The sequence below is a fragment of the Panicum virgatum genome, chromosome 2K (genome assembly GCF_016808335.1).
Source record: "Panicum virgatum strain AP13 chromosome 2K, P.virgatum_v5, whole genome shotgun sequence".
NCBI lineage: Eukaryota > Viridiplantae > Streptophyta > Magnoliopsida > Poales > Poaceae > Panicum > Panicum virgatum.
In genome coordinates this window covers 41,369,902-41,386,615 of record NC_053137.1, presented here as the reverse complement: position 1 = coordinate 41,386,615, position 16,714 = coordinate 41,369,902, and the positions used below count along the sequence as shown (strand labels likewise).

The window sequence follows — 16,714 nt, the reverse complement described above, 5'->3', positions numbered from 1 at the left end:
GCTGGTTAATACAAATGCATATTAGCTTCCATGCTAGTGCTACTCCCTGTTGCTGTAACACCTGCTTGTCTCTTTAGCCTATACAAACAATTGTTGGATAAGTAAAAATGGAACTAATAACTGAAAGCCCATAGGTGAAAAGGAAGAAGTGATTACCTAACAATTATGACGGAGTAATACTACTTACAAATTTTAGTTCCGTATTAAAAAGAGGAAGATAAACCATAAAGGGAGTTTCTTGTAGTGGTTAAGCATGCACGTGTGGGTTGGTGATGCAGGTTCGAACCCCATATGCTCACCAGGCAGGATAGGCGACGGGATTTGGCTGTTATCCAGATTTTGGTGTGTATTATGCATCAAGATAAGTAGAAAAATAGAACATCTTCCATATTGCCACCAACCAGCAAGTACCGTAGTGGTGAGGCTTCAACTTCAGTAGATCAGGATCCCCCCGCCTCCCCCATGCGCAGCATTTTTTTTTAACTGAATGGTGGGGGGCTGCTAACTGGGCTGGGGCGGTGATGAGGTGGCCTGGTGACTTGGCTTTGCTGGTTATTGGGCTGTATCGAATCAAGAGAAGTTTATATAAAAATGCTTAGTACAAAAAGATATTTATCAAATGTGTAGCTCAATGGTAATTGCACAAGCATCTTGTTCTGATGGTTGCAAGTTCAATTTTTGCTATCTTCCTATTTTTTTATATTTTCTAGTACATAGAAATTTTAGTCCATAATTCATAAATCTAAGCTAAAAGGGATTATGACGATTTTTGTGACATATATATTGAAACGTCATTGTTTTGTGGGCCGGATTATGACGAAATCGATAAAATGTCACTAAGTTTTGGGCCTAGGATCCATAACTTCAAATCCATGATGAAAGTTAGAAAATCGTCATGAATTATGTGCGATTGTGACGCTATATAAAAAAGTCATGGAAAAATCGTCATAGATCACCACATTTTTTGTAGTGTCATTGGGCTGGCTGACTCAACCTTTTGCATAAAGCTTACTAAAAGTAAGTCCTTATTTTGTGATTTTAACTCCAATTTAATGATTACTTAACCTCTAGGTGATAAAACATTTTTCATAATAAGAAGCATTAAGAATATAGTAATATAATTTCCAAGGAAAAACATCACAAATATCTTTCTTAACTACGATGCTCAAGCGATGATCAGGTGCATTCATAACCGAGAATTGCGGCGATCCGGACCTATTTACATCCTGCAGGAGATACCTAATTACCAGTCATGCACAGTTCCGGAGACTATATGTAACAACCTTTCAATCAGCTGTATGCAAGGACTGGAAGCAAAGTTACCCGAACCCAGAGGCGCACCCCCACATGGGACCCCACATCTGAGTTTCAGGTTATGCCCCTGCCTTTGTCCCCCTCGTCAAGAACGGGTATATATTATTTCCAACCCAAGAGCCAACCAATCTACCAGGCTTACTGGTTCCCAATGGCCGTAAGCAACCAGATAGTATCACTTGATCAAAGGTTAACAACGAAGGGTCCTTAACAAATTAATTCCAATGGACAGAACTACATCGCTAGCTTCTGCCCACAACTTTAAAGTCAAGCCATTTCTTTAATCAAAGTGAGAGCCAAATTAACCTTAGGTATTTAAGTAATAAGGTTACTACAAAGTAAGAACTAAGCATTGCTAAGCATAAGACATTACTAATTGAGTTTGAGAAGGTGGCAAAGATGTCCTATTAAACAAAAATGGATTATGCATAAGAGAATTGGGTTGCAATCAACTTCTAGAACTAATGCACAATCAGGAAATAAATCAGTTTTGATGATTCCATAATATTTGTAAAAGCATAGGTATAAATGCACCGGGGCTTGCCTTGGGTTCCTGCTAAGTTAGTATGTTCAGAAACCCCTTGAACAAAAGGAACAAGCTCAAGGATTTCCTCAGTCTCTTGGGGATCTTCAAATAATTCCACAAACTCCACTTCAGGTGCTTCAGGTTCTACGGTAGGATGCAGGTTAATGGTAGTATGCAAAATTTTTTATAAAAGAAGATTGTACAACTTATCTCAATATAACGCTATAAGTCGACAGAAATCTACCCAAAAAAGCTTAACCCATCTTTTTCTTAATTACTAACCTATCCTAAACATTTTATTTTATTAAACAAAATGGTTTCATATTTAGTTTCTAACTCAAAACCTAATTCCTATGAATTATAAAGCATTTGTGATTAAATAAAGCATTATTTAAATTTTATTCATTTTATAATTATTAAGTACTTATTTAAATACCTTACATAAAAGGCATAAAAATAAATACTCAATACTATTATTATTTTTCCTAGGGTTTAAAACTTTTAATGCATAAAAGAAAATAAAACAAACCTAATAAAATTGGTTTGATTATTTTTGGACATTTCTACAAATTATAAGGAATTTTGGAAGAAATAGACTTTAAATCTAATTTCTAATAAGATCTAAACATTTTTACAGAAAACCCCTGACTTCTCCTCCTTCTCCACCTAACCCTTCTTTCTTTCACTTAACCCCCTCACTTTTCTTTTCTTCTTCCCTCAGCTCCTTTCCTTCATTTCCCCTCAGGGAAGACTCTTCCCAGGCCTCAGCATTTTTTTCACCGAAATAACCGAACCAACCCGAATCGAAATGAATTGTCGTTTTTCGGTTTTTTCGGTTTGGCTTCGGTTTGGGTTTCAGGGTGAATCGAACAGAAACAACCAAAAAACCGAAATTATCAATACCTGGGCTCCAAAGCCAGCAAGCCCACCTTGGCCCACGGCCCATGAAATGAATGAAATATATACATGCCTCCAAACCCTAGACCTTATCCTTTCATTTCTCCTCCACCCTCTCGCCTTCTCGCGTGGCCGGGCGGCCCAGGCGCGCGGTGCCGGGCGGAGTGAGGCAGGGCAGTGCGGGCGTGCGTGGCCGGGCAGCGCGTGGCAGGGCGGCGCGGGCGCGCGTGGCTGGGCGGCCCGAGGCAGGGCGACGCGAGTGCGCGGGGCCGGGCAGAAGGTGCGGGCGGCAGGTGTCGGCGCGTGGGCAAACGACGGGAACGACGGCCTAGCAGGAGCAAGCAGCGGTGCGACGCACATCTTCAGCAACAAAGGCCGCAATTACCGAGGAATCCTCCAATGTATGTCATCTTCTATTTCTTTGATCTGGATCTAGATGCTTGCTAACTCGTGAATTCCATCTCATGAGTATCGGCCATGCTGTCATGCCCCTCTTTCATTTGTAGATGGGGGAGACTGAAGAAACCGTGGCAAATCAAGCAACCGAAGTGATAGAGGTAGACAAGTTAGATGAGCAGCAGCCCGTGGACACAGAGAAAGAAGTCAAGAAAAGAAAAGCCATGGCTCCAAGATCAGATGTGTGGAACCAGTTCACCAAGGTCAAGCTAGAGAGTGGAGAGGAGAAAGCCAAGTGCAAATACTGTGGAGGCTTCTACATGTGCGACACTAAAATAAATGGTACGTCATCTTTGAATGGCCACTTGAAAATCTATAAGAAGAATCCTAACAAGAAAGTGGTTGATAAACAAGGAACTTTGCAACTACAACCTAGTCATGGCAATAGTAGTGTTGGTACTGTGTCCACATGGAAATTTGATCTTGATGAACTTAAAATTAGTTTTGCAGAGATGTTAATTGAAGATGAGCAGCCTTTTGTCGTATCTGAACGTCCTGGTCTTAGAAAGTTTTTAGCCAAAGCATGCCCAAAGTTTGTTATGCCTTCTAGAAGAACATCTACTAGAAAATGTGTGGCAGTGTATGATGCTCAGAGAGTAAAACTCCAGAATTTTTTTAAGGAACACTGTGAAAGAGTTAGCCTCACTACTGATACTTGGACAGCTAACACCAAGCAAAACTACATGTGTGTGACAGCACATTTTATTGATAAAAATTGGAACTTGCACAAGAAAATAATTGGTTTTTTCCCCTCAAAGGGTCATGGAGGGGATGACATTGGAAAGTCCTTAGAGAATTGTTTGGCAGTCTGGGGAATTGATAAAGTCTTTACTATAATAATAGATAATGCTGCTGTTAAGTTTATCAAGACTGGAACATCTAGGTTGCCAAACTTTAAGAGATGTGCTGAATTAGCAAAGGTTCAGACCAAAGCCTTTCTAAATCTAGATGTTTGCACTAGATGGAACTCGACTTACCTTATATTAAATGCTTCACAAAAGTATGAAAAGGCATTTCAGAGGTACAGCGATGAGGACCCATACTATATGCTAGAATTAGAAGGTGAAGGTGGTCCTGGAGTTCCTGTAAAATCAGATTGGGATAAAGGGAGGAAGATGTCAGATTTTCTTGAGCACTTCTATGAACTTACTCTTCGTGTTTCAGTAACAAAACGTCCGACTTCTCACACATTCTTCCATGAAATTGCTGATGTTTTGGTTTTGCTACGAAATTGGTGTCATAGTGAGGATAGATTGTGTCAGGAAATGGGTAAGAGAATGCTGGTGAAGTATTATAAGTATTTTGGAGAGAAATATGGAGAGAAGCGAGGTGAGAAAGATCAGTTGCTTAACTTGGTTATTTTTTTCTGTGTGGCTGTTAATCCAAAGTATAAACTTTCAAATTATATAAAGATGGCTACGATGGTGATGTTTGGTGATGAAGTAGGAGATAAGTTGTGGGAAATAGTGAACTCTTCTTTTCGCTCTTTGTTTGAAGAGTACAGAAATATGTATGCTCCAAGTGAAAAGGTGCAGCCACCTACGGATTCTCAAGAATCAGCATCAAAAAGCAAGAGTTACAGAAATATGTATGCTCCAAGTGAAAAGGTGCAGCCACCTACGGATTCTCAAGAATCAGCATCAAAAAGCAAGAGCTTGATGAGGTATGTCATTGATCGACAAATGAGCAACAATGGTGGTGGAAATGTCATAGTGAAGTCTGAACTTGATAAGTATTTATCAGAAGATAATGAGGAGGATAAGAAAGGATTTGATATTCTTAAGTGGTGGAAGGACAATGAAAATAGATTTCCAGTTTTATCTCCCATGGCCCGTGATCTGTTAGCTGTCCCTATATCCACAGTCACATCGGAGTCAGCGTTTAGTTCCAGTGGACGTATTCTTAATGACTTTAGAAGCTCGCTAACACCTACAATGGTTGAGCGCCTCATTTGTGCAAATGATTGGATTCGTGGATCTGAATATATTAGCGTTGAAGAGAACACTGAAGAGTTGGCCAAACTTGAAGAAGGTAAATCAGTTTTGTAATATCATGATTTGATGTCCACGCATTCTTATTTTTAATCTAACTGACTTACATCACTTACATGATTTGCTGTTTTTTCAGAACTTTGTGCTCTGGCCATTTCTTCCAAGGAGAAGGAGATCACACCTGAGTCTTGATTCCCAATGCTAGCTGCTGGAGCCAGGAGCATGTTTATGATGATGGTTGTCTTGAGCATCAACAATAATGTCGCTGCAGAAATGCAATGTTTAAGTTTAAGCCTTTGCTTGTTTGAAGACTTCATTGTTAAATTATGTGATGTGAACTTGTAAATTTGGACTCATGTATGGCTGTTGTATTGCATTTTAAAACTGCTATTTGTTGTGCACTTGCGCTGCTATGTTGTCAGTCTTTAAATTTAATATTAGTTTTGATTGTTGCCTGGCTGAAATGTCTGAACATTGCTTGATTTTTCTGTCAAAAGTGAGCTTCGGTTTTGTTCGGTGCCACCGAAAAACTGAACCGAAAAAACCGACTTTTTCGGTGTCGGTTTTTGGTTTTCTAGAGGACCGATCAGTTTTATATATCAGGGAACCGAATTTTACCCAAACAAAAAAACCAACCCGAACCGAACCGAACCGAAAAACCGAATTCCACAGTCCTAACTCTTCCTCTGCTTTCCCGTGAAACACAGGGGCGGCGCCCCCAGGCTGCTCGCCGGCCACGAGCTCGCCCAAGACAAACCCCGGGCGCATGGCTCTCTCCATAACATCCTGCAGCACAAGAGCGCCCCCCAGACCCCCTCGGCACAGCCCCGCACCGGCGAGAGCACGCTCGCCGGCGGCAGCATGGCCACAGCTCACGGCGGCCGGCCGTTACGGCCAGCAAGCACAGGCTACACCATCCTCGCCCCTCACTCCCTCACCTAGACACTCAGAAACTCGACCCAAACCCCAGGACACTCTACCTCTCTGGCGGCCTCACCTTCTCAGCACGACCGCGAACAGAAACAAGAAGCTAGGTGACTGGCGGCTTTGGTTGAAGAGAGCGAATTGCTTCCCCCAAAACTGGTTCCTGGTTGTATGGAGATGATGTGGTTGCAAGGATTTGATGAGAGACGATCTGAGGATGGAGAATTTCAGCGAGGTGTGGAGCTCGGGCATGGGAAAAAAAAATGGCGCGAGGAAGACGAAGATCATTACTGCAGGGTATTTATTTGAAATTTCACCGTGATCCCTTGGCCACCTCATGCCCGCCTGCTTGTGCGTGGAACCAGTGCATAGCTGACACGTGTACTCTTCGAATTCAACCACGAATTCATCACCAGGGCAACCTGGAAGGGATATGCTCGACTGTTTACTGTAGCTGACTGAATTTGCTGAATCGAGTTCCATCTAGCGCTAAACCCTGATCTTTGAGCCTCTTTTTTCTACAAATTTCATTACCAAACTTCAAAATAGACCAGAACAAAAGTTGTAGAACTCACATTTTTTAAAACTTTTTCTTTCAGGCACCTCCTCAAATTCGGCCTCTAAGATAGTCACAATTTGCTCTGAACATGGCTGGTTCAAACGAGTTTCAGAAATTCAGCAAACTAATTCCATTTCCCAGTTTTTGCATTCAAATTTAAATGACTTTATGCAATTTTACATATAAAAAAATAGTACCACTGTGAAGCCTGAACATCAAAATATCCATTTTCGTACTTTTTACACAAATTTGCTATATCAAATATCATTTTATTCACTCCCAAACTCAGCCATTTATCACTGTCTTTCAGCAATTCAGACAGCCATTTTCAGCTAGCACTTGAATTCAGAAACAGCCCAACATTGCAACTTGGAGTCTTGATTAAAAATATGATTCTTCACATTTTCCACTGAACTACTTGACTAAAATAATCCTTCGTACTCCAATGTTATTTTCAGTCCACCGCATCTCAAAGTTTACATATAAACTTATTCAGAAAGTGGATCCAAACTTGGTTAATCACTGCTGTTTTCGGACTTAAAATTTTCAGACCACAAACATCACACTCCAATTTCTCCTCTTTTGCCTTTTCTTTTGAGGCACTTACAACTTGGATTCGATTTCAACGTTGCTTCCACTAAGTTTTAAAATATATACTTCAAACATTTCATCATTTATTTTTATCGAGTTTTCCAACTTTTGAAACCTTAAATGTTGACGTGGTCAACTTTGATCCCAAAAATGACATTTAGCTCATAATGACTTGTTCATCTCCAAATATCTTGCTTATCAACTTAATGACCATCTTAGGAACTTAAACACCTTGGGTGTTACAAGCGGCCCATGGCATGTAGAACATTGTGATGGAAAATACTTTTCAAACCGAGCATGCAATTCAAAATCTAGTTCTGTCATTGCACTTGCTTTAATAAGAGCTTCAAAATAAGATCTCACATCAATATATTTTAGTGATATTTTTATAATGTGAGAAAATACTTTTTTGATGTATTATAATTTGCTTACTACTTTTGAAAAAGTTGCTTATGACTTTACAAAAGATTGCTTCGGTCACCTTTGTTGAATTAAATAGATATTTATGCTGATATTGTAATTATAGATTGGATTGTGTAATAATTAGAAAAAGAGCTTCAACACAGGTAGGTGGGTGTTCCATGCATGTTTAACCATAGGTTATTTTGGCAAACCAATTGACCATTTAACTTGTTTGAAGGTATTATTGAAGGAAACACAACTTCTGTAATTGGAATTTGAGTGTGATGCCTAGTTCAAGAACTACAACTTTTTTAAAATGTTGAAGTTGGTTGCATGTGTTGACGTGAGTGATAAAAAAAAAATCAAAATACGTGTTTGTAATGGAAAAGCTATGTAGTGGTGCCTGTGACTCCATGTGAAAGACGAAATATGCAGTACCTAAGAGGAAAGGGTACCTGATGTGCAGCGAACTAAAAAGTATTTACCAACAAAATTAACCATGTTCTAGAAAAAAAAGAAAAAATTAACCATACATTCTTTAGGTGCAATATCTCTGCCCTCGTTGAGAGACAAGCTGGTACTCTGGCAGGACAATTGCTTGAATTGAAGATACTCTCTTGGGGTAAAATTCAACGCTTATAGTAACTTTCCAACGCTTATAACGAAGCGCTCTATAGAGAGTCAGAAAGATTCAACACAACCGGAAAAAGTAAAACTCTTCTAGGACTAACAAATAACTCTTATTATCCACTGGTTCAATTCACTCTTGGGGGTAAATTATCATCTTATGGTGACCTTCCATTGTTGCTTCATTCCCGCTTGGCATCCAGCTTCTTCTTTGGCCTCAGCTGAAAAGAAGCGTTGGAAATTAATATGTCATATCAAAAGAACGGGAAAATATTATTAATTAGGTGATGTATCTTGCTAGTTATGAGCTGCACGTAACCTATAATATAAACCAAATTAATGGCTACACATTTGTAGAAAAATTAACTGTTCTAGCGAGCGAGAACAGGAGAATGATCTACCGTGCACATGATGATTAAGAAACTTAACGATGCTGAAGTTCTCGGCCAAGAAAAATTCACCTCGTTGGTGTGCCCGCACTTCTTCTTGCGGCAGTTCTCGGCCCTGCTGGAGTTGCGGGCGTAGCACTTGCGGCAGATCATCTTGTGCTGGCGGTACTTGAGCGCGAGCTGGAGGAGGTTGAGGTCGATCTTGGGGTAGGTGCCGCCCTTGCCGCCGCCGCCGCGGAGCCGGAGCACCAGGTGCAGCGTCGACTCCTTCTGGATGTTGTAGTCGGCCAGCGTGCGCTCGTCCTCCAGCTGCTTCCCGGCGAAGATCAGGCGCTGCTGGTCAGGCGGGATCCCTGCAATTCAATAATTTACATGGCTGTTGTATTAAATAAATCCGATTTAATTGCTGCTTGGATCACTAGACGCAAATCGTCCTAATTAACCTACATGAATACATGATGAACGATCGATGTGCATATATAATCAAAATGCAAAAGTAGCAGCGAGAGAGAGATTAATTTTAGGAATTAAAGCACATGATGCTATACCTTCCTTGTCCTGGATCTTGGCCTTGATGTTGGCGACGGCGTCGCTGCTCTCGACCTCCAGCGTCACCGTCTTCCCCGTCAGGGTCTTCACGAAGATCTGCATCTTCGCCAAACGTCGCCTCGAGCTCGGTCACTTCGCCTGCCGAAAGAGGAGGATTAGGGTATTTTGGACTCCGGGTGGCGAGACGTTTTGGGTGGTTGTATATATAGGGCGCGGGCTGCAGGGACTTGACGCGCCCGCTACGAAACCTTGTCCGGGTGCAGGAAGGGATGATGCTAGCTCGATCGTGGCGGGCAAGTTTCCGGGAGACCGGGAAGCATACGGGCAGAAACCGGGCTTGGGATTTGCCTCAAGCCGACCAGGCCCATGATCAAGAGACTTGGGCTTTCAAAAGATGTTGAAATTATTGCATGATCCAGACTTGTTGATTTTTTCTAAAAGAAAATTAAGGATATATATCTGCATTAGACCCAATTTTGTTGTGATAATTTTGAACAAGTGTACGTGGCTCAAACGGATTTTGTGAAATGGATATATGAAGCGCGCTTGCTAATGCCCCCATGTCCGATGGGAAGTTTCCCATCAGATGCTCCATTGGAACATCGAAACAAGATATATACAACATCGAAAATCTATATATGCAATATTAAAAATATACTAAAATATTAATTAAGTGGTTTGACTCTCCAATTAAAATTTCCTGCCGCTACAGCATACAGGGTTGCAGGCATACGAGCAGAAACCCGGGCTTGGAATTTGCCTCATGCCGACCTGGCCTGGCCCATGATGGACCAAGAGGCCGCCCACGACTTGGGCTTTCAAAGGTGTTGATATTGTTGCGTGATCCAAAGATGTTGAATTTTCCGGAATAAAATTAAGAACATACCTACATCTCTAGCTAACTGCATTTTGTTCAAACATGGAATGCTCAACTGATTTTTAAAATGTTTCTTTTTGCAAAACATAGTACACGCGTAGACATTGATATACACACACGCAAATCCTAACGAATCACTTATTTCTTTCATGAAAGGAAAAATCTAAGAGACGCCTAGTCGCGCGTCAACGTGAGCGCGCGATCACACGCCGGCTCGCCTCTAGCGTTCACAGTCTAGAAACCCCGTGTGCCCACGGCCAGCGATCCTATGCGCTGCTGTTGTCATATTTGCATGCCCACGTGTGTAGCACACATGAGGAGGAAATGGACTTTTTTATGAAAATATTTGAAAAAATATTTTATCTGTTTCGAGAACTGATTACACTAATGTGTTCTATGCGACGAGATGAATAAAACTAGACCTCACTTGTATGCGTTTTAACGATGTTTTACACTAGTAGTAACTTATGTGATAACTTGTTCACTTTTCTGTAGCAACTTATGTATATATCATATTAATATACAAACAACCACTACTGGAAAAATAATTTTTAGAGGCAGATGCGGTACCCGCTCCTAGTTCTCGTAGCTAAAAATGCCATTTTCAGGGGCGGGTAATGCACCCGCCCCTAAAAATGATCTTTAGGGGCGGGCCATGGCATGACCCATCCCTAAAAATTGATTTCTACCCGCCCCTACAAATCTTTGTGCAAAAAATTAAAAAGGTTAAAAAAAATCAAAAAACAACAAAAGAAAAAAGAAAAAAAAAATATCCTAGCCAACCCGCCACCACCACTAGCCCTGTAGTGTTAAATTATGATTTTTTTGACAAAATATAACACTTGTAACACTTGGGTTTCGAACCGCCAATCTCCAGCCTCGCACGTACCTTCCTTTCCACTACACTACACAACCACATGTGAGTCTATGGGGTATGCTATGTTTTTTTATTAACTCGAGAATTGATTTGTAGGGGTGGGTAACGCCATCACCCGCCCCTAAAAATATTTTTTTATTTTATCTAAAAATTCATTTAATTATTTACATATAGCAAAATAAATTAAAAAAATTGAAACTTCTAAACTATGGTTATTGTTAACTATAGATGCAAAAAAATATGTCAAGCATATTTCAGTGTATATAAAGGTTAAGATTGTGAAAACCTCAAAGTATGACTTGAGTTATATGAAATACTATATAGTTATAGCTATTAGAGAATTTATAATAATTTTTTGGACCACTAGATGACCTTAAATGAAAAAGTTATCAACTACAAAGTTTTAGATTTCGTCGTTCTCTAAAATTTTGATATAAAGTTTGACTTCATCCGAAATCATATGAAAAAGTTATGATTTTTTCAGGGGCGGGTGACGCCATGAACCGCCGACCCGCCCCTAAAAATACTTTTCTAGGGGCGGGTTGTACGCTACAGTAACCGCGCTCCATTTATAGCAACGGGTGCAATTTTGGTCCGTCCTTGAAAAAATGGGGGCGTTCCTACAAATCGTTTTTGTAGGAGTGAACTTCTGTGTATAGCACCTACTATTTTATATGAACTCATGTGTAGGACTGTTTGATTTATTTTATTTTGCAGTAACTTGTATGTATAGATGTTATTTTTGTGGTAACTTTTTTTTACATGTGTGAAAAAATTTATTATTACAACAGTTTGTATATAAACTCATGTGTATGACAACTTGCTCCTTTAATACTCATGTGTATGATATATTATGTTTTCATTGTGACAACTTATGTATATGACCGATTCTATTTTTGTGATAACTTATATTAATAAAAAATCATGCTTTTGTGCCAACTTTATTTCTGCAACAACTTATAAATATTTCTTTTGATAACTATTGTCCTATATATGTGGTAACTTATATCTTATATGTGTGGGCAACTCATGTGCATAATATATTCTATTTTTGTGACAACTTTTGTTTTACGTATGTGACAACTTTTATTTCTTAAACAGTTTATATATAAACTTATGAGTTTGATGCTTACTCTCTTTTTTTGGTTACATATGTGTATGACGTTTTATGTTTGTGACAACTTATCCATATGACAGGTTTTGTTTGTGGCAACTTCTATTTATAACATATTATTCTTTTTGTGGCAACTAATAGTTATCAATATTTTTTATGACAACTTTTATCTTATATACTTATGTGGCAACTTATATCTTATATATGTGGCAACTCAGGTTTCTGAAACTCTTTATTTTTGTGGCAACTTATGTGTAATACATATAACAACTTGCTACTAGTGCAAAACATCTTCAAAATATATACATGTTGGATCTAGTTTTGACCATCTCATCATGTAGAACACAACGGTGCAACCGGTATTCAAAATGGAGCCCTACGAAGAAGATAAAACATTTTTAGAAAGCTTTCTTATATTATCAAAAAGAGTTACTGTACTGGAAGGAAAAGTGCTACGCATGGAAAGAAAAGTGGAAGGAAAGGGATCGCGCGCCCCCACGACCGCTGCGCATTAATGCTGTCCTTCGTGAAATGGTCAATGATGTAGCTTGTTTGGTTTGTCCACTTCAAGAAAGGTTCAGAGTGCACTAATGTCAACTTGATCTGAAATGAGCGATGTGCAATCAAGAAACCTTCAAAGAGTGCGTCATGAGCTAACCTTTGATTGGTTGTCTCATTGCTACTGTGATGCAATTGACATACGCCGGGTTGCTGAGACTGGTGAAGAACCAGTCAGTCAATGCCAAGCGTCAGCTGTACTTACTCGTACTTATCGTACATCTGTCGAAGGTACATATGTTCCTATGTAATTGCCACTTGAAGTTGGGTGGAAACTTTTTCCTTTTGCCACTAGTTTGAATATATGCTCCATTAGACATATAAATATGTCTGATCCCTTCTATCAGTGGCATCCCGACAAACATCAACCTCTACTTGCTAAGATCTTTTTTACTAAATGCTCAAGTGGCATGTCAAACTCTATTTCGTATTGTGTAGATGGTAGTTAGGATCTGCATGTCAACTTTAGACTGAGCCCTCTATTACGATCAGCAATGGAAAAATGCTAATTTAAGAAGGAGGGGGCATGACTAGACGGAAGTAGAGGATAGATGTCATAAGACAGGTGACAATTTTCATATCAATGTACTGTTTAGGACTCAGTTTTGGTATTTTCTCTAAGGGTTTACAAGCACTGAATGAGAGCATGAGCCATTTGTCCTTGCTAAACTATGCCTCAAATTAAAGGAAAACAATTAAGAATCTGAAACATGGTGATCTGGACTGATATAATATATCATCTTACAACATTTAAGCAATTTTTGAGGTAGTTAAGTGACTGATCATCGACAACAGGAACAAATTAGCTTCTACCATTGAGTAGCTGTCCTTTGAGAAAATGCAGAAAAACTTGATGCTTGATTATTAATTAGTCTTGTTTGCATGGGTAACTTTCTAGAGAGGAGTGTCACTACAGAATGGGCATATGGTGTGTCCAATTGAATTGACCCGAGATGGATTGCTGCACTGAGATCTTGGATCTGATGGCATAGACTCCTGCAAAAATCCTCTGCGATGAGGAAGCTGAAGCTGGGAAGCGTAAATCAGTAAAAAGGGGGATTTTCCAGTTGGCAGGTGATGATGTTTTGCCGAAATTAATGATAAATCTGAAAGCTGTTCATTGTTTCAAATCTTTAGAAATGTTTTTCCACACGAGACATGGTGTGTACTACGATCTCTTGCCAATTAGTGTTTTTTATTTGATTGAGCATAACTGGTGAACTAGTTCAGTCAAATTGGAACGGAGCTGTAGCCATTTTTTTAACTAAAAGGGAACTGGTGCTTCTAGAGTCACAATGGCAGATTGCTCATGTTTGGTAAATGCTTTCAGAAGCTCAAGGTCTGAGATTGCTTTTCATATTAGGGAAGGGATGTAGCTGATGCAAATTCTTGAAAATGTGGAGATAGTCCAGGTAAATCACGAGCCAAATTTTGCAACAACGCATTTGCAAGCACAACTAGCTAGGGGAAATGTTCATTGTGCTGTCTGGTTGAGGTAAGTAGCCCCTTGTACTACCAACTTGTTTAACTTGATTATAATATGTCTCCTTGATCAATAAAGTTCACATTTACCCACAAAAACAATACTATTTAGCTGCAGTATAAAAACTTGCAGGAGCCAAGGCGTAGGCTTGGTAGTGCTGTATATTCCATTGCTAGATAGCAACAAATTATGTAGAGAGATAGATTGCGTATAATGGATGGATTGTATTAGCCAACGCCTTGGGGTTGAATATATAGGGGGTATATAATTTTGAGACCAAGGAGACTCTCCTATAGATATGGTAGGATATGGATACAATCTTAATTTATATAATATAGAGATATACCTAATATACTCTAACATCCCCCGTAGTCACAACGGGAGTACAAATCGCAAATGCTGAGACTAGAGAGAAGTTGGCGGGCTGACATCCTCCTGCAGTCATAATGGTCAGTGTGTCGCAAATGTGGCTGGAGTGGAAACCCACAAGGGTGCTCAAGTAGACAAAAGCCATTTGTGCCAATGTCGAGGTAGACCGACCGTGAGAGCGATAGCCATAGTCGAAGATGCCATGTGTAGGATAGCTGTGGTCAACATAGTAGCTAGTCGAGGATGCCGAAGTCAAGGTAGTCGCCTATGAAGCCGTGGGCACACGAGGGGTGCCAAAGATGGTGGAGAAAAAGAGAAGGTGCTGTAGACAAAGATGGCAACACATTGAGGCAATCATAGCGGGAGATGCTAAAGTCGATGCAGTCAGGATCGACCCTCAACCCAGGCATTCCTTGGTTTGCCAAGCCAGGGACACGTCAGGGATGTTGGGCATGCATCGGTGTTGCCAATAATGGACGTGCAAGGTAGGGTGCACAACCAAACGCTGTCGTCTGAGGGACCAGCAGAGAAGGCTGCCACAACAGTCGCAAACACAGTAGAATGACAGGGTAGAAGATGCCGATACATCCTACTGATTTTAGAGTAGAGGAAATAGTTAGGGGTGGAGATGGCGATGCTAGCGATGTGGTTGTGCTAGACGAAGTGAGGAGGTGAACCCAAACTGTCTGCCGCAAGGTCGAATGATCCAAATAACGTGGCGGCGGTGCTTGAAGAAACAACGAAGAACTCGAACAGCTTGACGAAGACCATGCGCGTAGCGATACGTAGTCGAGGACGATGTAGTGGATGTGGTCGGCGGTGGTGAGGATGCAACGGCGAAAGAGATGTGTAGCGCCGCTGCTGCCCGACTAGGCGACCCAGCGGGAGCCCTCCTTGCTCGGGGAGCGGACGTCACGGGAGCCGGTGGATCACACAAGTTGGTTGATCAGAATGAGTGTGCGCGAGGTGAGGTGACAATGGGTGAAGTCGGTGGTGGATTCCTGACCTGTGGAGGCGACGATGAGCTGCGGAAGATATGCAAATGAAGCAGCGAGGATGGCGATGCAGTTGGGTGTCCCGTATGGCGATATCCATGTGCCGCATAGTCAAAGGTGAGGAAGAAGCTAGTGAAATCGATGCTGACGTCGAGGTAGAGGTGCGAGATTGGCGGGTGATGCATGGGCGACACAATCCCAATATCTGATCGAGCAAAAGAAGAACAATGTAGCAACAGTTCGTGTAGTTACTCTGGGTGAGCATAGCACAGGCCCTCATCCTCTTATCCCTTTCCTCTTCTCACGATCAACAGCCATGGGGAGAGGAAGAGATAGAGGAGTTGAGGCGGCCGAACGGATGACGATGCGAAGGGGCAAGGCGGATCCTGTCAGGGTGGGCGGCTCCCCGCCAGGAGCGGCAGCGGATCCCACTGGGGGGGGGGGGTGGACGATGAGGAGCAGGATGATGTGGCTAGTGGTAGAGGGCCCCGCAAGATGTGAGATTCGGTGAGGAGGGTGGGTCGATGGGGTGGAAGAGGGGACGAGGTGGAGGTTAGATGCTGCCACGCAATGTGCTAGTGACGACTGGCGGCGTGCGAATGAGAGGGGCGTGGCAAGAGGCAGCAGAAGATGCACCCTAGGATCGCAAACCCCTAAACTCGTGATACCATGTAGAGATATAGATTGTGTATAATAGATGTATTGTATTAACCTGCGCTTTCAGGCTAAATATGTTGGGGTACATGACTTGGAGGGAGGGCTAGGAGCCTCAATCTCCTACGGATATAGTAGGATAAAGATACGATTCTAATCAACCTAATATAGAGATATTTCTAATATACTCTAACAAATTAAAATAATGCTGAATCGTTGGCATAAAGGGGCACGAATAACGAGGACCAATAAGTATGAGATGGACATTAGGAGGATCATCCATTCTTGAGCCACACATTTCAGTTTTGCTACATTGCTGATGTAGCCCTCTGGTTCCGCTGGGGAGCGGAGGAGACTAGGGTTTGAAGAACCCAAAGGGATCGGATATATGGATGAGAGCCCAAAGAGTCCGATTACTTTCCAACTACTACAGGTGTTTGAGATATATACAAGCCACCTTGTACTCTCTATGATAGACGAGGCTCAATTCAAATATAATCAATCCAAAGTTTCCAAGTATAATAATATATCTATACCAACTAATCCTAGTGCGTTCCCTGCA

At 41.2% G+C, this 16,714-nt stretch overlaps 1 protein-coding gene across 1 annotated transcript; it reads right to left on the bottom strand.

The window, feature by feature from the left end:
- Positions 1–8,203: 8,203 nt before the first annotated feature.
- LOC120677359 (ubiquitin-like) lies at positions 8,204–9,390 on the bottom strand. The gene is made up of 3 exons (XM_039958513.1): positions 9,225–9,390; positions 8,749–9,029; positions 8,204–8,508 (listed from the first exon to the last, which is right to left on the bottom strand). Exons 1-3 carry the CDS (start codon positions 9,325–9,327, stop codon positions 8,470–8,472), a joined length of 423 nt encoding a protein of 140 aa, XP_039814447.1. The 5' UTR covers positions 9,328–9,390; the 3' UTR covers positions 8,204–8,469.
- Positions 9,391–16,714: the final 7,324 nt, after the last annotated feature.

Coding starts and splice junctions, on each gene's coding strand:
- LOC120677359 (XM_039958513.1), bottom strand. CDS start 9,327: ATGCAGATCTTCGTGAAGACCCTGACGGGGAAGACGGTGACGCTGGAG. Junction 9,030..9,224: donor CAAGATCCAGGACAAGGAAG/GTATAGCATCAT, acceptor ATTGAATTGCAG/GGATCCCGCCTGACCAGCAG. Junction 8,509..8,748: donor AGTGCGGGCACACCAACGAG/GTGAATTTTTCT, acceptor GCTTCTTTTCAG/CTGAGGCCAAAGAAGAAGCT.